This window comes from Lipotes vexillifer, unplaced genomic scaffold (genome assembly GCF_000442215.2).
Source record: "Lipotes vexillifer unplaced genomic scaffold, Lipotes_vexillifer_v1.1 scaffold1126, whole genome shotgun sequence".
Taxonomy (NCBI): Eukaryota; Metazoa; Chordata; class Mammalia; order Artiodactyla; family Lipotidae; genus Lipotes; species Lipotes vexillifer.
Window position 1 is genome coordinate 802405 of NW_006781401.1, and position 22426 is coordinate 824830.

The window sequence follows — 22426 nt, forward strand, 5'->3', positions numbered from 1 at the left end:
GTACTTCTCACCCAGTTTCTCCCACTGTTAACATCTAACATGAGTATGCTACATTTGTCACAATTAATGAACCAGTATTGATACATTGGTATTAACGAACGCCCATACTTTATTCAGATTTCCTTAGCTTTTACCTATCGTCTTTTTCTGTTCCAGGATCCCAACCAGGGCACCACATCACATATAGTCATAGGTCTCCTTAGGCTCCTAAACTTGGCTGCAAGTTTCTCAAACTTTCTTTTTTTCTGACGACCTTGATGGTTTTGAGCAGTACTGGTCAGGTGTTTTGTAGAATGTCCCTCACCTGGGATTTGTCAGATGGTTAGACCGGAGGTATGGGTTTTGGGGAGGAAGATCCCATAGGCAAAGCGCCATTCTCATCACATCATGACAAAGGTTCATACTGTCAACATGACATCACTGTTGATGTTGACCTCGATCAGCTGTCAGTTTCCGCTGTAAAGTTACTCCTCCTCCTCCCCGTTTCATACAGTTCGCTTTGGAAGGAAGTCACTCTGCACAGCCCACACTCAGGGAGTGGGGATTTATGCTCCACCTACTTGAGGGCAGAGCATCTACATAAACTACTTGAAATTCTTACGCACAAGAGATTTGTCTCTTCTCCCCCATTTATTTATTTATTCGGCCACTTACTAATATCGATATAGACTCATAGGTACTTATTTTATGCTTTGAGTTATAATCCAATACTACCATAATTATTTTATTGCTCGAATTGTTCCAAATTTGGCCACCGGGAGCTCTTTCAGTTGGCTCCTGTGTCCCTTTGACATAACCCCATCATTGTGCGTGTGTTTTGATTATTTTGTTTGTTCAGAGCACTTCCTTACTTTCTTACACTAAAAGATGCTCCAGATTGTCTTGTATATTTCTTGCCTCAGTCCTAGGATCAGCCATTTCTCCAAGGAACCCTTGTTCCTTTTATCGGAGAATAATGTTAGAAACCAAGATCTGGCGCTGTGTGTGTTCATTGCTACTCAAGTGTCATTGCTTCTAGGCCAAGAGGTGGTCTTTTAGTGAAAGAAACCTCCTGTAAGATTGCTTTTTGTAGTGAGGGATTAGCTCAAGACTTGCAGGGCTTCCCTGGTGGCGCAGTGGTTGAGAGTCCGCCTGCCGATGCAGGGGACGCGGGTTCGTGCCCCGGTCCAGGAGGATCCCACGTGCCGCGGAGCGGCTGGGCCCGTGAGCCATGGCCGCTGAGCCTGCGTGTCCGGAGCCTGTGCTCCACAACGGGAGAGGCCACAGCAGTGAGAGGCCCGCGGACCGCAAAAAAAAAAAAAAAAAAAAAAAAAAAAAAAAAAAAAAAAAAAAAAAAAAAAAAAAAAAAAAAGAGTTGCAGTAGCCTGAGTTGCAATATGGACCAGCCCACGTTCAAGGCATCTTCCCCTGCTATGAGACCAAGGAATACCAGTTATGTCCAGTATAGTTTGGTGAAAGCACCGGTGAAACCCCTTTCCTGCCCCTTCAGGGTGCCAGGGCCAGGGAAGAAGGCGTAGTCAGCAGGTCTGCTGTGTGCCGAGCACCATCTCTCATCTTTCCAACAGCCCTGCAGAACAGGGGGCAGGCTTTCTATTTTATAAGTGAGGAAACCCACCTCTGACAGAGTAATATGGCCACTAAGTGATAGAGGGTGATTTGAACCCACCAACTGACTGCTTTCAAAGACTTTTTTTTTTAAAAAACCACAGTGTGTCAGCCTCATCCCCAGAAATGCTGATTTCTTTGGTTTAGAGTGGGGCTCAGCCATCAGCATGGTTTTAAAGCTCCTTGGGCGATTCTGATGTGCAGCCAGGATTGAGAAACTCTGCTCCATGCCAGGCTACAGCCTCGTTATAAGTAATGGGAAAGGCGGGCCACGTGTGTCCAGAGGGGGCTTCGGCCACTGGACCCCTGACCTCCACAGGCACTTGTAGTGCCTGGGAAGACCCAACCACTTCTGTTCCAGCCCTGAAGAGCGTGATTGGAAAATTTCCCCAAGCAACTGGAAAATAGTCCTAAAATAACAAAAGTAGAAAAGCAGACAGCTCTGGATGGTCCAGGCCAAAAAGGAACAGTAAAAACAAAACCATTTATAGTGTATTTAGCTTTGGGTTTTTATGTAATTATTTGAAGAGGAGGAGGGGAATGCAGGGGCTGCATAATTCTCTCCCTAAGCATATTTCTGTCCCAACTGTTACTGAAATCAGTTGGTCTTTCCAAAACCCCTCTGGCTGAAGGTGGTTACGGAAGGGCTCCAACCCAGCCAGGGGCTCGAACCTCCTGGATTGCAGTAATTTACCTGTGAAACTAACCCTCACGTAAGCCTCTTGGGGTTTGGGAAAGACCCCAGGACACTGATGCTGGGAGAGAATCTTCTAGAAGGAAGGAGTCCTGGACCCTTTAGTCCCCCTCCTTCACTAGACTGGAAAAGCCAGCTCAGAGAGGGGAAGTGACTTGCCGAAGGGCACAGCAAGCCAGGGTCCGCACCAAGAAGGACACTGTGTCCTGCCTCACAGCCCAGGGATCTGACCATGAACCCACTGTTGTTTCAGGGGGTGGTGGTAGGGGAATCCTAGCTCTTCAAAGAAAACTGGACCCTCAGAGTGGGCATGTCGCCCGTCAGTTTGTACAATTGGGGAAAGAGGATTCTTCTGCTTTTGGCGAGTTCCTAATCCAGTATAGTGGGGGAGCTGACAAAAGGGAAAAAAATAAAGAGGGAACAGAAGGAGTGGGTGACTCAGACGTCAGCTCAACAAGGCACCAGATGACGCTTGTTCCCACAGAGGAGAGACGTTGAGTGAGGACCCTGGGGGCACAGCGAGCTTTGTGGGTGGCCCGGTTAATCGGGGAAGGCTTTCAGGAGCAGTGGCTCAGGGAGGGTCCCAGCGTGAGCTGGGAGCAGTAGTGTGAGCTGCTCCATTCCTAATAACCCCAGGCAGCCCGCAGGCGAGGGTCCTGGAGGTGGACAGAGAAGGTTCCGGTGCCTGGACTTGCCACCTCACATCCCCTCACTGCTCGCCTTGAGCTCATCCTTTCACTCGGGGCTGAGACCTGAAGCCTGGAGCTGCTAGTGAGGGTGTCTTTCCGTGTCCAGGGTGCCTGGTGCCCCACCATGTTGCCTTTCTGAATCATAGAGCCGTCCATGAACAGGAGGATGGAAACGCTTCCTCCGTACAGCAGGGGGCTCTGAGGCAGGTAGAGACACCATATATTGGGTGATTATTATATAGCAGTCACGTGGGCAGTTCTTTCATTAATCCTCTGAGGCACTGGGCCTATGGTAGCTTCAGCCATAAGGCTACTGTTGTTTACCTAATGAGAAATATGGAGGTTTGGGGTCTAGGGCTGGTTTAGCAGTTCAGTGATGTCTTCAAGACCCAGGTCCTTTCCACCTTTCTGTTCCTCCATCTTCAAGGTTGGCTTTTGTTCTCTGTTTGTCACCTCGTGGTTACAGAATAGTAGCTGCAGCTCCAGCCATCTCACCCATTTAAAAGCAGGAGGTCATGGGCAAAAGGCTTTCTTAGGCTCAGCCTTTTTGTCAGGGAACAGATGTTTTTCCAGATACCTTATTGGCTACCCCTGACTGTGAGGGAGGCTGGGGAAGGGGGTGAGGGGCAGAGGGGAACAGAATAGCCATGATTGGCTTTGACCAAACAGGATTCATCTCCTGAGGCAGAATGCACTGCTCCCAGGCCAGAATTGTGGTCAGTTAGCAAGGAGAGGGAGGGGACTGGTTCTCAGGGGGGCTAACTCATAGCGACCGTCACAGGCAGGAACTATCATGATCCCATTTTGCAGAGGACGAAGCAGCCCCAGAGCAGTCACACAGCCCAAGAGTAGCCAACTAAGGACTGAACTCTGAGAGTCTGGCTCCAGAGATCGTGGGCTAAAGTCTCACACAGAAGGGCCCCAAGGCCCGATGCTCTGGACCTTCCCCTTTCCCTCTCTCTTTACCAGCCCTCTTCCTACACTGTATTCTCATCTGTACAAGGGGTAAAATATTCTAAACGCCGGGGAGGGAGTTGCTGCAAGGTATCTAAAACCTCTAACCAGGTGCCTGGCATAAAACACATGCTTGGTTGGTGGGTTGGCTGGGTTGGAGGACATGTAGTATAATGGTCACAGCTCTGATCTGAAGGTCACTGGCCTTGCATTCTTGTCCTGGCTCTGCCACGAACAAATAATGTGACCTCAGGACGTCTTTTTGCATTTCTGGGTCTTGGTTTCTTTGGCTGTAGAGTGAGGAGGTGGACATACCCGTGGCTTTCAAGCTTCCCCACCAAGCTCTGGGGACTCCTCAACAGCACCTCATAGGAGGAAGAGAGGAGGGGGGTACCCAAAGGATGAGGTCCCACCTCCACATAACCCACAGCTATAGCATTACCTACTGTGGCATAACGAACCACTCCAAAGTCCAGTGGCTTAAAACAGTCACTGTTCAACTTTCTCAGGATTCTGTGGGTCAGCAGTTTGGGCTGGGTTCTGCTCAGTGGTTCTTCTGCTGGTCTCTCCTGGGGTCAGTCAAGCAGCTGCAGTCATCTGGCCAGCTGGCCAGAGATGACCTTGCTCCCCTGTCTGGCGGTTAGTGCCAGCCGTGGGCTGGGCCTCACGACTCCAGCGGGTTCACTCAGCCTTTTTCACATGATAGCTGTGGTCCGACAGGGTGAGCATGGAGGCAGACATGCCTCTTAAGGCCTAGGCTTAGCCCTCCACAGAGTCACTTCTGCTACATTCTTTTTTTTAAAAAAAATATTTATTTATTTATTTGGTTGCACTGGGTCTTTTAGTTGCAGCAGATGGGCTCCTTAGTTGCAGCTCGAGGGCTCCTTAGTTGTGGCTCGAAGGCTCCTTAGCTGCAGCTCACCAACTCCTTAGTTGTGGCATGCGGGCTCCTTAGTTGTGGCATGTGAACTCTTAGTTGCAGCATGCATGTGGGCTCTAGTTCCCTGACCAGGGCTCGAACCCAGGCCCCTTGCATTGGGAGCACGGAGTCTTAACCACTGCACCACCAGAGAAGTCCCCAATGCATTCTTTTTGTTAAAGCAAATCCTAAGGCCACCCTTCCAGGTGCAGGGAAATAGACTCCACCTCTTGATGGGAGGAGCTGCAAAGAATTTGTGGCCATTTTAATCTACCGCATAGGTGAATGACCTTTGAGTCCGTTTTCCTATCTCTTTGTTTGGAAAAAAGATACATAATAATAATCGTATTAATAGTTATCATTTATTTGTCAAACAAGATTATGCAGATAAAAATCTTAGCATCTGGTTTAGTGCTCAGTAAATGGTAGCAGTCCATAATAATAATAAGTATCAAGCGCATGCTCTATGTCAGGCATTTATATATATGACCAGCAATTCTCATAGCAACCCTGAAAGGTGGATATTATTATTCTCAGGCTCAGATGAGGAAATCGAGACCAGAGGAGTAAAAGTAACTTGCCTACAGACCCGCAGCTGGTAAGGAGCAGAGCTGAGATTCGAGTCCCCGTGCAACTCTAAAAAGTGGGCTGCAGGGGGTAAAAAGAGAAGTAAGAGCGGCTTGGAGAATTTGCACGTGGACCCCCCAAGGGTACTGGAGAAGGAGCTCTGGGAGGCACACCCAGCCCGTTAGCCCCCTGGGTGCCCACCTGCAACAACCATCACAGGCAACATCTCCTTAGAGGATAAGCGGTGGACACCTGGTGAGGGTAGGGGTGTGATGGGGACACAGGCAGTTCACTCAGATGCCCTTCTCCTGGCACTGGCTTTGGCTGAACTCTGCTGGGTTTAAGCATGGGAGATGCACCTTAATCTAGAACGCTTTGTAGGAGTTACTGCTCTGCATACGTTCTTGCCGTGCGCCCCACAGCAACACTGTTTTTGGGGTGCTGTCTGTGGCTACTTCCTAGAAGGGACCCTGTGACTAGCTGAGGTGCTAAACCTCCCCATAGGGGAACACGGAACAGACCATCTTATTCCGAAGGACAGTGGCCAAGGCAGACCACTGACTGGGGTTCTGCCCATAGCAGGCACCTGTCAGTGCCCCCTCCCCGACTGCCATCTGGGCGGGAAAGGTCAGAGGACTCCTCTAGCCTCCGTCCCTGCTCCTTCCCCACTAACTCAGCCCCCCAAACCCCCAACCCAGAACCTTATCTTGGCTTTTCAGATAAGAGCCCCAGGACTTGGCCACAGCAGAAGGAAGTGCTACAGGAGGCTTTGTGGCCATGCTGAAAGGGTGGGTGTTGGACGCTCAGAACTGGGAACCCGAGCACAGCCTGGGGACTTTCCACCCCCGTCTGCACCCCTGGCCTGCAGTGAGTAGGTAACACAGACCTGATGGCAAGAGATAAGTGAGATGTTCTTAGCGACACCTGGGTCTGCATCTTGCTTCTGCACTTCCTGTTTGCATGGCCTTGGGTTTATTTAACCTCCCTGTGCCCTGAGTCTTCATCCATCAGAAGGAATGGTAATAGTGCCTGCTTCATGGGGCCGTGGGGAGAGCTGGGTGATGCCGAGCGTAAGGAACTTGGCCCGGAGCGCAGACGTCAGCCACTGTTTTCAGCTTCTGGCTCCTTACCCTCCGCTGAACCACACTCTCAAGGAAATCCCTTCTGAGTTTTTTTCACAAGAAACACGTGTGGTAGACTGATCCCCAGTTCTAGATGGAGCCCGAGACTGGGAGACTGAGGCATATCAACCAGCCATGGGGAAGGAGGGTGGAAGCAGATGGAGAATTAATCCTTAGTGAGCATCGGTGGAGACACGTGTATCCCATTGGGTGCTGTCCTATGCAACGTCTCATTTACCCTTCCAACACGGAGGCATGGGGCTTTGGTTTCATTTCTTGCTTCTGCTGGGTGGTCGTGGGTGTTATCCCCACTTACAGATCAGAACACTGAGGCTCGGAGAAGCCACGGAATTACACAGGGCCACAGAGCTCACAGCTGGCTGCTCTGGGCCCTCTGGGAGCCCAAGAAGAAATGCAGATTGTGACAGACTGTGATTCTCCCTGCAGCCGGAGGAGTTCCTGTCCGAGGGCTCTTATCTCCTTTCTTTCTGTCTGTGGAACGGGAGGGTGGAGAACGGGGTCCATGTCTCAGCGGAGTGACTAAGTCCAGAAATAGTTACGTGCTGGGTGTGAAAGAGCCAATTAGACTGCAAGGCGGCATTGCTGGAGGTCCCAGTTGAGGCTGGCAACCGTGATTTGTCATTGCAGTCACCCTAGAGAGAGATCAGTGGGGGTCAAATAGTCCAGGAAGAAGTCGGTGACAATCGGTGGAGCAGGCAGTCTGTGTTGTACTGCGGCCCTGGCCCTCGTCTCTCACTCGATCTCTCTGACAAAAAGTCCATCCTTATGATATGTATCCTTATTGTCTTGTTTTATTCTCTTGTATTTTCTTTTGGAAAGAGAAATGGTTGGTGGCATTTGCCTTAATGGGTCATGACCCACAGTTTGAAAAACACTGCTTTCCTTCCTGTGCCATTCCTGACACTCAGGATGGCGAGGGGCCACTCTGCTACGTGCGTGTGCTTCTGAACCAGTGACCTGGCTTGTGTCCCTCACACATGTGCCCTACAAAGATAGAAACCCCCAGTTTGGTTTCAGTTCAGGAGAGTGCCAGCCTCAGCTCCTTCCCGGTCAGGGTCAAGGATCCAACTTTGCTGTCTGCCTTCCCAGGGGCTCCACCGGCTCCCGCTTGGGCCTCGCTCCCTGTGCCCGGCTCCCCAGAGTTCCAGCAGGGGGGACCCCGGCGGCAGCCCAGAGTTCCCTTATTCCACACTCACTCCCACATATGTTCACTCACACACGTTCACACACTTGCACACACTCACCATGCTCCAGGCAACAGTTCTCTGATACCAGTTGGATGTCCTACAATTCAGTTCAATTCTGACATGACTACCTGAAGCGAACACAGACCCCATGAGTTAAAGGGAAGGTCCCCAGAAGACTGCTCTCACTGCAGATGCCAGACATTCGTGGGGTCCCTGGGCTCCCGACACTTCTGTCTGACTTGGTCACAAACGTGATCCCTATTTAGGTTTGATAATTTGCTAGGAAGACCCAGAAAACTCACTGAAAGCACTATGCTTATGGTGACAGTCTGATTATAAAGGATACAACTCACGAGCAGCTGAATGTGAGACACACGGGGGTGAGGTCTGGGCTGGGGAGGGGGACACGGAGCCCCAATGCCCTCTCCCGATGGAAACCAGGCACGCACCCTCCCCACGTGTCAGTGTGTTCACCAGCCAGGAGATTAAATCGTTGCCCGGTGCTTGAACTCAGTCTGCAGTCCCTCTCTCCCCTTTCCAGAGGTCGGGGTGGGGCTTCGGGTTTCAACCCTCTAGAATTATGTGACTGTCTTTCTGGAGCAGCCCCTCCTTTAAGTCCCACTTGAGCTGACTGTTAGCATAAACTCAGGTATGGCCCAAAGGGGCTCTTTATGAATTACTAAAGACCCCCATCACTCAGGAAAATCCAAGGGTTTTTGAAACTCTGTGCCAGGAGCCAGAGACAAAGACCAGCTGTATTTTTTATAGCACCCACAGGCTTATTCTCACACACACACACACACACACACACTCATTCTCTCTCTCTCTCTCTCTCTCTCTCTCTCACACACACACACACACACACACACACACACACACTCCCTCACACATGCTGGGTCCCATGGACCTGATGGGTAGGCGGCAGCTCGGCCTTGGATCTCTGAAGAGGAACCAAAGTGACCCCTTTTCTTGGAAAGACGCGTTCCTGGGGGCAGTCCGGGTCCAGGTGGACGCATCAGCTCAGTGACGCTGCTGCTCACAATGGGCGAGGCTGTGCCGGGACTGCAGAGAAGCATCTAGAGGAGAGCTGGCCTCCCGCTGGGTCCCCTAGGAGGGCCGTCCTTCCAGGTGGGGCACCAGCACCCCCACCCAGCTCGCATTTCTGCCCCAGAAGCCTCTCTCCCGCCGTCCTCTATCCGCTGGGTTCTCAGGCTCTCTCCACCCTGCCCTGCACGAGGAGAGGGGCTGGCAAACTCATTTCTGACCACGGTTCAATGACTGATTGGGTGCATTGTGTCCCTGCTCCCAAGAGGCACTCTCACGGAGAGCAGACGCTTAAAGCCAAGAGACTGCCCTCTGTGGGCCAGGTGCAGGGCAGCCGAGGGCTCAGGATCTAGATCCGAAGGGCCTGAGCTCAGATTGCAGCTCCAGCACTTAATAGCCCTGTCATCCTGGGCATTACCTGCCTCTCTGTACCTCAGTTTCCTCATCTGTAAGATGGGGATAATAACAGCATCCCCTCTCATATGAGAGTTAAGTGAGATCATGGAATCTAATGAACTGGGGTTAAGGCTTGAGTAGAGGAGGGAAGCGGTATGTGTTAGCTGCTACTAGTCAATAATAACAATATTATTGACAATTATAATGACATTGTATTAACAATTATAATACTATATAGCAATATCATAATAATAATAGTAATCAATAACAATGGCGGGTAATTTGGAGCGTCACCCAAGGGGTGGCAGGACAGTGTGCCTTGGCGGGGGAAGGGGAGAAGCGCCATCTCTGTGCTTCTCCAGAGCCTGTCACGCTTGGGGCCACATCCTCTGGAGGCCCCAGTGGCCCTGCCACTGCAATCTTCTCTCAGCATCTTTGGCCAGACTTCCGGTCTTCCAAACTCTAGACCGGGCTCTTGGAGCCTGAGTGGGAACGGCTTAGAGCCCTCGTGGGGACGAGGGTGGAGGGGAGGCGGGACACCGTGACCAAGTCCTTTCTCAGGAAAGGAAGGAGTGACCCTTCCTGGGGGGAGGACCAACCCTCTTTCTCTTCCCCAGGGGGAACTGTGCCCCAGGAGGTTGGGGAGATTCCAGAAAGTGTCTGTCATCACCTGGAAGAAGGGATGAGCCTGGGTGGGGCCAGTGGAGACTAAAAAGAACATTTTAAAACCACAGAGTCTATGAAGGGAATCAGGGGTCCCCTCCCCCTGATGGCCGTGGGGAGGGCACTGGCCCGGGGCTTCTGTGGGTGTAACAGTGGAAAACTTCAGAGTCACAGTCCCCTTAACTGAGCAGAACCGTCGTTCAGAGCAGGAGAAGTGAAAGTGAGGCGTCTGAAAACGCGCTGGCTCTGGTTTAGACTTTGGGTAGTGCTGGGTTACTAGAGCACAGATAGGTCCCTGGGGCTCAGAAGCATCGTTTTGTTTTTGTTTTTAATGTTTTTATTTTTGGCTGTGCTGGGTCTTCGTTGTTGCACATGGGCTTTCTCTAGTTGCAGCGAGCGGGGGCTACTCTTTGTTACTGTGCGCGGGCTTCTCCTTGCAGTGGCTTCTCTTGTTGTGGAGCACAGGCTCTAGGTGCGTGGGCTTCAGTAGTCGTGGCACGAGGGCTCAGTAGTTGTGGCTGTTGGGCTCTAGAGCGCAGGCTCAGTAGTTGTGGCTCTCGGGCTCTAGAGTGCAGGCTCAGTAGTTGTGGCACACGGGCTTAGTTGCTCTGCGGCATGTGGGATCTTCCTGGACCAGGGCTCGAACCTGTGTCCCCTGCATTGGCAGGCAGATTCTTAACCACTGCACCACCAGGGAAGTCCCAGAAGCATCATTTTCGACTAGAGTAAACCCACAGGAGAAGAAAGGGCAAGTCCCTTCCTGGGCAGGATGTATAGAACAGAGAGGGGTTGCATAGCGTGGGGTCTGGAGCATGGACACCAGCATCCAGGGCTGAATCCCAGCTCTGTCCCTTTCAGCTGTGAGGCCTTGGCCAGGCAAAGCCTCCAGGGTATGTCCTAGGGGCCAAGCCCATATGGGTATTTCCTCAGTTGATCTTCACACCAGCCCGAAGAGCCAGGTCCTCTTAAGGTCAGAGAGCGCCTCAGTTTCTTCATCTGTGAAGTGGGGATAACAGCAAAACTCACATCACAGGGTTATTGAGAGGATCAAGCAAGTGAATATATGCAAGGTATTCATAACAGTTCCTGTCACAGAGAAAGCTGTGTATATTAGTTATTAGTTATTTTTGTTTCCACGGGGGAAAAATAGTATGAATTGACTAATATCTATGATTGTTTCCAGCAGCCTCCCCCAGGGCATACATGCTGGGGTGTGAGTTGAAATTCAACCGGTCCATTTGAGCTTTTCCAAGCGTGACCCTGGATCACTGCCTGTCCCAGATTAAGCTGATTCCAGACCCGCTCCCCTTCCGCAACTAACCAGCATCTCAAGGGGCGGGACTCAGGAATCTGCACTGATTTAGTTGACCCCCCCTCGATGGACAAATGAGAAGTTGAGACTCAAGGAGCCAGGGCACATGGACCACGTGACACATGGCTCTTGGGGCAGAACCCCTAGTTCTACCTCGAGATGCTAGACTCCCCCACCTTGCCTTTTTGTTTCTGGAACATTCCAGATGACTTCCATCTCACTCTTGTCCTTCTAAATAACCTCCTCCCCAAATCTTTCACTCATGGAGTTCCCCCTTCCTCCATTGCAGACGTTCCTGGTCCGCCGGGACAGCAGCTTGAAGCACCCGGTGCTCTGTGTGCACTTCCCTTCCCCAAACGAGAGCTCATCCGCGGTGCTGGAATACACCATTAAAGAAGAAAAATCAAGTGAGTACCATGTCCCCATTCTGCCTGGAGCCACACAGCAGCGGCAGATGCTACACCCTGTAACCACAGACACTCCTCCCAGGCCAGAGGGTCTAAAATTAGAAGAAGGGGGAAAGCTTTCATCCGCTGAAGTTATTTGGCCCGGTTTGTTTTGAACTCGGTTTATCACGCAAAGTCAATGCAAGTTTCCACTCACCCATGTCACAGCTTGATGGCTGTGCTTCCTCAAGGCCTCTATGAAGTCTCCTCTTGTTAGGTCATGGTAGAGAAAGGGAAGAAAAAGAGAGGACATGTCTGGGCCCCTGGGTCCTAGTGACAGCTCAGCACACACTCAAACCATGATCTTGGACAAGTCACTGAACCTCTCTGAGCCTCGGTTTTCTCATCTGTCAAATGGATATAATAGTCACTTCCTGTCTGTATCACAGGGCCTTTGTGAGGGTCAAATGGGCAAGCACTTTGAAAGACAAAAATCCTGTGTGCGCCCAGGGCTGCCAGGAGCAGGCTTGAGCCTCCGTGGAAAAATGTTTGGGGACCCCCCAAACAAGGGTGGGTTTGTACGCAATTGAAAGGGTTTGGGCTTCCCCCTCCTCTCGTGGGCCAAGCCAGGTATTAAGATCCAAAAAGCTTGTTGAAAGAATCTGTAGACTATTCCAAGCACCGGCTTAGATCCTCTTACAAATTGATCCAGGGATGTCAGAAGCTTTTTACTCTTGGTTGGCATCAGAGTGACAACATTTAAAGAAGGTAAAATATTTAAGTATTTTATAAATATTATAAGTATATGATAGAAATGTATACTTTAATCATATATTTGCATAATTAAATGTTATATAAAGATAATAAATATTTTTTAAATATTTATTAAATATTTTAGGGTGCTTGTTTCTCAATAGACACTTGTGCCCGACACTGGGAAGATGCAAAGATGAAAAAGACAGAGCTCTGGCTTCAAGGCTCTCCCAGTGTAGTTGGAGGGTGGGGGGCAAGGTGGGTGGGAGAGACACAGACCTCAGCACTTGCTGTGCAGTGTGACAGATGTAACTGCACAGGGACCTCTGGCCGAGGGGCACAGAGGATGCAGACCATGGTGGGAAGGATTCCGGGAGGGTGTCAAAGAGGAAGGAATACAGGCTGGCTCCGGAAGGGTGAGGATATTAGTTCAATTAAATGCTGCTTTTCTAGCTCCAGAGGTGGAGGAGAAAGCAAAAGCAGGGGCAGTTTCCTGTTCTTGCCATACACTGAATGGGTGAAACATATTTTAGGGCTTGTTTCTCAATAGACACTTGTGCCCGACACTGGGAAGATGCAAAGATGAAAAAGACAGAGCTCTGGCTTCAAGGCTCTCCCAGTGTAGTTGGAGGGTGGGGGGCAAGGTGGGTGGGAGAGACACAGACCTCAGCACTTGCTGTGCAGTGTGACAGATGTAACTGCACAGGGACCTCTGGCCGAGGGGCACAGAGGATGCAGACCATGGTGGGAAGGATTCCGGGAGGGTGTCAAAGAGGAAGGAATACAGGCTGGCTCCGGAAGGGTGAGGATATTAGTTCAATTAAATGCTGCTTTTCTAGCTCCAGAGGTGGAGGAGAAAGCAAAAGCAGGGGCAGTTTCCTGTTCTTGCCATACACTGAATGGGTGAAACAGTTCACTCATTCGTGTATTCAACAGTTGATTATTAAGTGTCTGCTCTGTGTCTCAGGAGCTGTTCTACCCCTGGGGACACAGCAGGGAACAAAACACAGTCCCTGCCCCTGAGAGAGGAGACAGTAAACAAGTGTGGAGAGTCATGCTATGGAGAACACATAAGTGGGAAGATTAGCCAGCTGTTGCAATGACAACAAAAAATGTAATGGGTTAAACCCAGAAGGGGCTAGTTTCCCAATCATGTGCAGGATTCCTGGTCAGTGGGGAAGGCTCATTCAGGGACCCCATCTGGAGCACGCAGCCCGCAGTTTCTTGTGGTTGACTCCATGCCATAGGCTGGAAGGCAAAAGAGGAGGCTTGTGGGCGGGTCTTACCGCGATGCCTGGAAGTAGGTGTGTCACTTGTGCTCACATTCCATTGGCTAGAACTTGCTCACATGGCCACACCCAGCTGCAAGGGAGACTGGGAAATGTGGTCCAGACACCTGTCCAGGGAGACGCAGAGGGCCTGAATCTTGGTGAACTGCTTGGAGTCTGCTCTCTGGGTAAGGGGTAAGGAGTGTGTGGGGTTGTTAATTTATACAGCAACCCTTAATGACTCCTGCCCTACAGCATCCAGCAGGGAAGACAATGTAGGGATCTCAGAGAGGAAGGAGAGCGTTACAGTTTCCCCAGACCAAGCATATAGCGCCCTCTGATGACTGCAGAAGGGGTGAGGTTGTTTGGGGCACCTGGGGCTGCACAGACCCTGGGTGTGCTTTTGATCTCCTGGGAGAAGAGACAGCCATGAGCCTGTCTGCTTATGGTCTTGTGCAGTCCTGCTACTTATTGAGAGTAGCCAGGCTGTCGGGGACTTGGCTGCCCAGACACCAGGTATCTACAATCCTTTAGAAGTCCAGGAGCCAGCTGTGCTCTTGAATTTCAACACTAACATTAGGAAAGTAGCTGAAAGCGGGGAGTAGCATTGTGCTGAGCCTGTTTCACGTCAGCATGTGCTCTGGAAATGGAAGGAGGGAGCGTTGCTTCAAGGGCAGGCTGACCAGGGAGGCTTCTTGGAGGAAAAGGGAGTTGGGCTGGACTGACGGAACTGACTGGAAGTTCTGCTTTCCTCCTTTGTCCCTGTGCTTCTTTCTCCACCTCCCTGCCCCATCTCCAGGGTAATCTCTTCTAGGTCTGCCCAACCCAGCGACAACCTGGCTGCCCCAGGGTTTTGGAACTTGGTCAGGAAGCATGCAAAAGCTCTATCTGCCCCATGGAACCAGGATGTCATGTCTGGCTAGGTGTCTCATTTCTGATTTGGAGCCCAAGGAATAAACCAAGGTGTTCGGGATGGAGGAAGCTTCCTTCCCTGGTTTCCTGTCTTCCTCCCATGTGGTAGAATCCCATTTTCCATTTTTTCAGTTTTAAACCTTTAAAAATGTATGCTCAGCTTAGCTGAAAAGAGCAAACCAAACATCCTTTGTGAAACATAACTGTTTGAAATCACAGTTCGTGTCCATTCACTGTGACTACACAGATGCCATAAGTTTGCATGTGTTTCATTTCGCTTTCTTAATTTTACTCCACTGCTCCCCAAACCTCAGACCCCTGAGCTCTTCCCCCAGAGAAACCAGACAACAGCAAGAAATCAGCAGGTCGTGTGTTTCGTTGCCATGTTGCTTCACCGCTTCAACCTTTGTCCTACCTTTCTGTTCAGTACCTGCCTCCTGAGCACGGTGTTTGAGCATATGGACCATGGAAGCCACACAGCCTGTGTCGGATCCGAGCTCTGCCTTTTACCACCTCTGTGACTTTGGGCACCTTGCTTAACCTCTCCAGGCCTCTAAGATGGGGGTGATAATGGTGCCTGCCTCACAGGGTGCTGGAAGGAGGAGTTAGTGTGTCTGAAGTGCTTAGGGTGGGTGGTACCCAGAGCACCACAGAGGGGTATAATTGTGTTGTTGTTATTGCTGTCATTATTGAGCCTCCTGCAGGATTAAAGCAAAAGGAGGAGTGGAATAAGCCTACACACAGGGTTCCAAGGCTCTGGGTAAATCACAGCCCAGCATGTGGGGCCTGCCTTCTAGTCCCTCATGGGAGGAAGGAGCCACCAACTTCCTCAGTGCTCCCGTGGCCATGGTGGCTGCAGTGGGGGGATGGCCCGAGGAGGAAGCAGGCAAGGGAAAGGCCCAGAGCCTGGAACCGGGACCTTTTGCTGGGGTTCCCCACACAGAGCTGAGGTGAAGGAAGGAGACAAGGGGATCCCCCAAAGTGGATGGTCAGCCTCATCTGTGACCCCACTCCATTTGCTCTGAAAGGGAAAGACCCACGTGGACCACCTCTGTGCTTCTGTGTGCTTGGGTCATCCTCTAGTTCCTTGGGAAGCGTTTCTTGGCAAACTCTGAACCAGTCAGCTCAGGCTAGTTATGCTGCGGTGACAAACAGCCCTGCACTGCCGTGGGTTGTACACACACAGTACTGCACACACAGTAATGTGAGTGTATTTCTCACTCACGTCACCTGTCAGCTGAAGCTCTTTACAAAAACATTTCACTCTGCAATCTGGGCTGAAAGAGCAGCTCCCAGCTGGGGGCAGAGGGAAGGGAGAGAGATGGCAGAATGCCAGGATGGGAGCCGAAAGGGTTTACTCAGAGGTGGCAGGTGTCACTTCCCATCACATTTCATTGGCCAAGCAGGTCAGATGGCCAGGTCAGACTCAATGGGATGGAAAGTATGATCCTCCCGCCAGCATGTGACTAGCAGGGAGGGGTAGCGACTATTCTGAACAACTCTTACTATCTACTGCGTCCCCGATCCCCTTCTGTGCTGCACCAAGGTGACAAGAAGGCTTTGCGCTGTCTGGGTCACCACTTAGCTTCATCAGGGACCCTCAGAGGCCAGATGTGTGTCTGGCGGGTGGGGGCAGAGAACCGGCAGAAGAGACATTGGCTCAGGGGATACAGGAGGCGAAGGAGCAGGAAACGGGGTAGATGGAGGCTAGTCCCGCCTCCAGGCTCAGCCCTGCCCCATTATGGCTGAAATTAGCCACCTGGCTGGGGGACACTAGCTACTTTTTCATTAATCTGCACCCTTGAAGATGGTGGCAATGACACATTCATGGGATGGCATTTTCCTGCTGGCCGCCAAATAACAGAAAACCAGTTGGCCCCATCTATAGAAGAGGAGCTATGAGACAGCGGTGGATGGTGTGGCCTGGCCCCTACAGGAAGTGACTGCCTGGTGCTTGGCCTGAGCCACTTGGCCGAGTTTCGGGGGGCAGCCCCACTTCACTCCCTGCCTGTTCCCTATGCCGGACTGACCCCTGGCTTTAGAAAGGCTGGCCTGTCGAACTCAGTTAGGATTTCTTCTTGCCCTGAGCAAATCTCCCACTCTTAGGGCTGAGGTTTTAGGCCAAGTAGTTGAATCGGATAGATACACTTGCACTTGGGAACGGAGCCCACCTCATGGGCACACGTGGTGAATGTTGTGCTGATTGGTGTTGATGATTATCACCGCTGGACTGGGGGGACCTTTTAAACCAAGGAGGGGAGAAATTCTAGATGAGTCCCCCTGGGTAGTAGAGATCTGTATGTATAGGAGGGCAGAGTGTCACCCAAATCGCCTTTGAGGTCCACACGGGAGATTTGCTTTCTGTGCTCTTGGGTTTGACCCTTTCACCAGCTGACCCATTATCCTAGAATGAGATTTAACCTGTATCTGGACCAAAATGTATTAAGTCCATAAAAAGGTAAGGAATGATTATTATTAAAGTCAGGGCTGGTGTGGAGAAGGCAAGCTCTTGATATTTTATCAGGGAGCAAGTACTGCCTCGTGAGTGAGTCTGGTGCTCTTGTCAATACAAACCTCTTTTGAGAGCATGAGCTTTGGAAAGGCTGACAGTTCTAGGTTTTTATTCTGTCCCTGTCACCTTCCAACATCAGGCAAGTTACTTAATGTCTCTGTGCTTCGGTTTCCTCATTTGCAAAATGGGAACATCTGCAACGCAGCTGTTGGAGGATTGATGCGTGAACTCAGATAGGGACGTGGGACAGTGTTGCCTGGCACAGAGGAAGCACTCAGCATCGTGCTATTGTGACTTAGAATAAGAAATATATCCATGGTCTTCATTCCCTGGCACAGAGCTCCTAAGACCTTTGAAATTTCCTAAGTGACAGGAGTCATAACTGTGTCTTGAGATTCAAAACAAGCCCTTTCAACCACACCTGAGTTCATGTCCATGTGGTGACTTTTGGAAAGTGCCTAAGGATGGGGGCTGGTTGCCAGGGAGACCAACCCTACGATTGGAGCGTTGGAACTTTCGGTTCCACCCCCAATCTATGGGAAGGGGAGAGGGGCTAGAGGTTGAGTCAATCACTGATGGCCAATGAATTGGTCAGTCATGTCTGTGTAATGAAGCCTCTGTAAAAAACCCAAAAGGACTGGATTCAGAGAGCTTCCTGTCGGTGAACACATGGAGACTGGGGAGACTGATGAGCTCAGAGAGCACGGAAGCTCTGCACCCCTTCCTGCGTACCTTGTCCTATGCATCCTTTCCATCTGGCTGTTCCTGAGTTATAACCTTTTATATAAACCACTGATCTTGTGAGTAAATGGATTTCCTGAGTTCTGCGACTCACTATAGCAAATTAATTGAACCCAAGTGGTTGGAACCTCCAGTCTGTAGCCAACTGGTCACAAGCACAGGTGACAACCTGGACTTGTGATTAGTGTCTGAAGTGGGGGGCAGAGCCGGAGGGGGGCAGTCTTGTGGGACTGAGCCCTTAACCCATGGGATCTGACACTGTCTCCAAGTACATGGGGTCAGAATTGAATTGTAGGACACCCAGCTGGTGTTGGAGAATTGCTTGGTGCTGTGGAAAAAACAGACATCGGGATTGATGTCAGGATGGAAGTAACTCTAACATCCTAGTGTTGTCTCCTGGACAAAATGAAGACGTTTATGGGGAAAAGCTATCACAGTGTCTGAGTGTGGTAAGCACTCAATAAATACTAGCAGTTATAATTAGCTGTGGAGGTTGAGTGACAGGCAGCTCAGACCTCAGAACCATCACTTCCTTCAGCACCTTGCTTCTGCAGGACTCCTCTAAGAAGTTAATTCATTCTGCTTATCTCACATTGGTCATTACCCATGGAGGTTTTGGTTAAAAAAAAAAACAACAAAAAACTAACCGCAGTTTGTATCTTTCTGTTTTCAGTAATTCCCTTTTCAGCCTCCAAAATTGGGGTTGGCCCAGGAAAAACTTACATCACCAGCTAGTTTAACTCCAAGAACCTGATTGTAAAACTTTGGTGAATTTGTTTCTTTTTTTTTTTTTAAATAGATTTTGAATCATAGTGGTGCATATCTTTTTTAGCCTTCTTTTTTCACTAAAACATTTTATTATGAGCTTTCCCTGTGTTATTAAACATTTCAAAGACTTTATATCCAATGAACTGCGTGCTGAATGACACTTACGAAGGCTCTGTAAGACATGGCCCCTGACATTGGCCCAATGGTGAGACAGACACACACGCATTTAACCAGAAATTCAAGTCAGACAGTCATAAGTGCTCGAATGTAAGTGCGCACTTTGAGGGCACCAGGAGTTTGTCTTGCTCTGAGACAATGGCGCAAGGGGGGAGGTTTTCACAGAGGTGGGAGAGGGATCTAGGACACATGGCCTTGGAGCAAGAGAAGAGGGAAATGGGTTGAGGGGGGAGGGGATGTCTCACCCCCGCACCAGGCCCTAGTGAGTGGCCTCAGCCTGTGTGTACAGTGACTGCCACCTTCAGGGCCTTTGCAGCTTCAGAAAACGTGTCTAAGGGAAAACAGTCCAACTCAACTGTTTCAGAGAGCTGGGGGCCTCTGCACAGCTACCCCTCCTTTAAGGTTGACTACAGAAGAGTCAGGCACCTCCTGGGCTTCCTGTCACAGGAAAGCTCTGCGTGTGGATTATTAATATTTGTGTCTGGAGCTCCCACCTTCCTTTCCAGCTGTTTCTGCCTCCTTCTGCCACCCTCCATGAATAGCTGCTCTCTGGAAGTTCTCTAGCCAATAGACAGATTTATACTGACGTGTGAAAGACTAACACGCCCGTAAAATACTGCTCCCGGCCATGAGGGTGCGCGTCGCAGTAGAAATAAAGTTATCGTACTGATGTTACAGGGCCGGAGTGCCAGGCATCAGCCAGCAAAGAGTGGGAGTTAGTTTGTCCTGGCTGTCCTGAAATAGCAGAGCAGGGAGCACCTGCTCTAGTTAAGGTGCATCTGGCCTCCAGCATCCTCCCCACGCCCACCACCCACCCAGGCTGGCTGACTTCCCTAGGAGACTACTTAGGTTGACGGTGAAGTTTCATGATGCATCTCTTTTTTTTTTTTTTTTTACACGGTACGCGGGCCTCTCACTGTCGTGGCCTCTCCCGTTGCGGAGCACAGGCTCCGGACGCGCAGGCCCAGCCCCCGCATCGGCAGGCGGGCTCCCAACCACTGCGCCACCAGGGAAGTCCTCATGATGCGTCTCTTGCCTGATCTTGCCTGTTCGGGGCAGTGTCTCCTAGGTTATCTCCACTTGGAGGCCCCCGCCTTCCCAGGACAGGAGTAATGCCTGCGTCCCCGTCTGGCATCACCTGCCCCCTTTCTCTTCTGCTCCTCCGCACTCACTGTGTCACCCCCGCTCTGTGCTGTCCTCAGGGGCTCGAAGCCCCCTCCTCTGGGCCTGTCAGATCTTCTCATCATTCTTTGTTGTCCATTTCATATTTTCATGTCTTATTTCCCTAGCTGGCTGAGAGGGTAGAGCTTGTGTCTGATACAATATCCGTGGTCCCCATAGCCTAGCAGAGGGCAGGGCCACCGCTCAGCTGGTTAATCACACCTCACACTTGTGCAGAGAGATGACCTGGTCTGGAAAGACTGAGAGAGTGGGCTTTGAAGCCAAAGGACCCAAATTGAAACCCACCCCTTTGCTTTCATCAGCTGTGAGGTCTTGGCAACAGCTGCTCAGTCCTCTACCTCAATAAGCCTTGGTTTTCTCAACCGTGAAATGGCTTCATAATTGTAGCGATGACTAACTGGAACTGCATACAGTAGGTGCTCATAAAAAGTTAATTGCCTCTTCCCCTTCTCTGACTGCCCACCTTCCCCCTTGGCATACGTCTTGGGGTCAGAAAACCTGGATTTGCATTCAGTTCTTCTGCTTAGCTAGCTCTGGGAACTCAAGCGAGGTGTTTGACTCCTGGGCCTCACTTTCATCAACCACAAATAGGGTTAAAGATGCCTCCAAGGGGCTTCCCTGGTGGCGCAGTGGTTGAGAGTCCGCCTGACGATGCAGGGGACGTGGGTTCGTGCCCCGGTCTGGGAAGATCCCACGTGCCGCGGAGCGGTTGGGCCCTTGAGCCGTGGCCGCTGAGCCTGCGCGTCTGGAGCCTGTGCTCCGCAACGGGAGAGGCCACAGCAGTGAGAGGCCCACGTATCGCAAAAAAAAAAAAAGATGCCTCCAAGGAAATTGTTATGAGGAATAGTCAAGAAAACATATCTGTCAATTTGATTACTATGTGTCTTGGAATGTTCCTCCTTGGGTTTATCCTGCCTGGGACTCTCTGCGCTTCCCGGCTTGGGTGGCAGGGAAATTTTCGACTATAATCTCTTCAAATATTTTCTCGGGTCCTTGATCTCTCTCTTCTCCTTCTGGGACCCCTATAATGCGAATGTTGATGCGTTAAATGTTGTCCCAGAGGTCTCTTAGTCTGTCTTCATTTCTTTTCATTCTTTTTTCTTTATTCTGTTCCGTGGCAGTGATTTCCACCATTCTGTCTTCCAGGTCACTTATCCGTTCTTCTGCCTCGGTTATTCTGCTATTAATTCCTTCTAGTATATTTCTCATTTCAGTTACTATATTGTTCATCTTTGTTTGTTCGTTCTTTAATTCTTCTAGGTCTTTGTTAAGCATTTCTTGCATCTCTCGATCTTTGCCTCCATTGTTTTTCTGAGGTCCTGGATCATCTTCACTATCATTATTCTGAATTCTTTTTCTGAAAGGTTGCCTATCTCCACTTCATTTAGTTGTTTTTCTGGGGTTTTATCTTGTTCTTTCATCTGGGACATAATCCTCTGCCTTTTCCTTTTGTCTATCTTCTGTGATTGTGGTTTTCGTTCCTCAGGCTGCAGGACTGTAGTTCTTGCTTCTGCTGTCTGCCCTCTGGTGGATGAGGCTATCTAAGAGGCTTGTGCAAGCTTCCTGATGGGAGGGACTGGGTGGTGGGTAGAGCTGGGTGTTGCTCTGGTGGGCAGAGCTTAGTAAAACTTCAGTCGTCTTGTCCACTGATGGGTGGGCCTTGTTGGTTGTTTGGCCTGAGGCAACCCAGGACTGGAACCTACAGGCTCTTTGTTGGGGCTAATGGTGGACTCTGGGAGGGCTCACGCCAAGGAGTACTTCCCAGAACTTCCCCACGATGAGCCACAGACACCCCCTGCCTCTGCAGGAGACCCTCCAACACTAGCAGGTAGGTCTGGTTCAGTCTCCTTTGGGGACACTGCTCCTTTCCCCTGGGCCTGATGCACACACTACTTTGTGTGTGCCCTCCAAGAGTGGAGTGTCTCTTTCCCCCAGTCCTGTCAAAGTCGTGCAGTCAAATCCTGCTGCCCTTCAAAGTCTGATTCTCTAGGAATTCTTCCTCCCGTTGCCGGACCCCCAAGTTGGGAAGCCTGACGTGGGGCTCAGAACCTTCACTCCAGTGGGTGGACGTCTGTGGTATAATTGTTCTCCGGTTTGTGAATCGCCCACCCAGCGGTTATGGGATTTAATTTTATCGTGATTGCACACACACACACCCCATCTCACTGAAGCTTCTCCTTTGTCTTTGGATGAGGGGTATCTTTTTTGGTGATCTCCAGTGTCTTCCTGTCAATGGTTGTTCAGCAGTTAGTTGTGATTCTGGTGCTCTCGCAAGGAGTGAGCGCACATCTTTCTACTCTGCCATCTTGAACCCCGTCTCAAGAAAACATGTTCAAACACATCTAAAACCTGGCAGGGATGCAAGAGTGAGCTGAATACTACTGCATCCATTCATTCACATGTATACATAGCTAGCATCTGTTGAGCCCTAAGCTCAGATAAGACCAAATTCTGCTCTTAAAAGGGTCACTTGGGTAGCTGAGTGGGTTGAGGCAAGAGTGGAAGAAACAAGGCAAAGTGCTTTCGCGAGTGCTTTGTAGTTCTCACGGCATTCC

The 22426-nt window shown here is 50.5% G+C and overlaps 1 protein-coding gene across 1 annotated transcript in view; it reads left to right on the plus strand.

Moving 5' to 3' along the window:
- RIN3 (Ras and Rab interactor 3) overlaps positions 1-22426 on the plus strand; it is an 87260-nt gene that overhangs the window by 10914 nt on the left and 53920 nt on the right. Inside the window, exon 3 of the mRNA XM_007454730.1 lies at positions 11462-11579. Within this exon, the coding sequence (XP_007454792.1) occupies positions 11462-11579 (118 nt within the window). The remainder of the gene's footprint in view (positions 1-11461; positions 11580-22426) is intronic.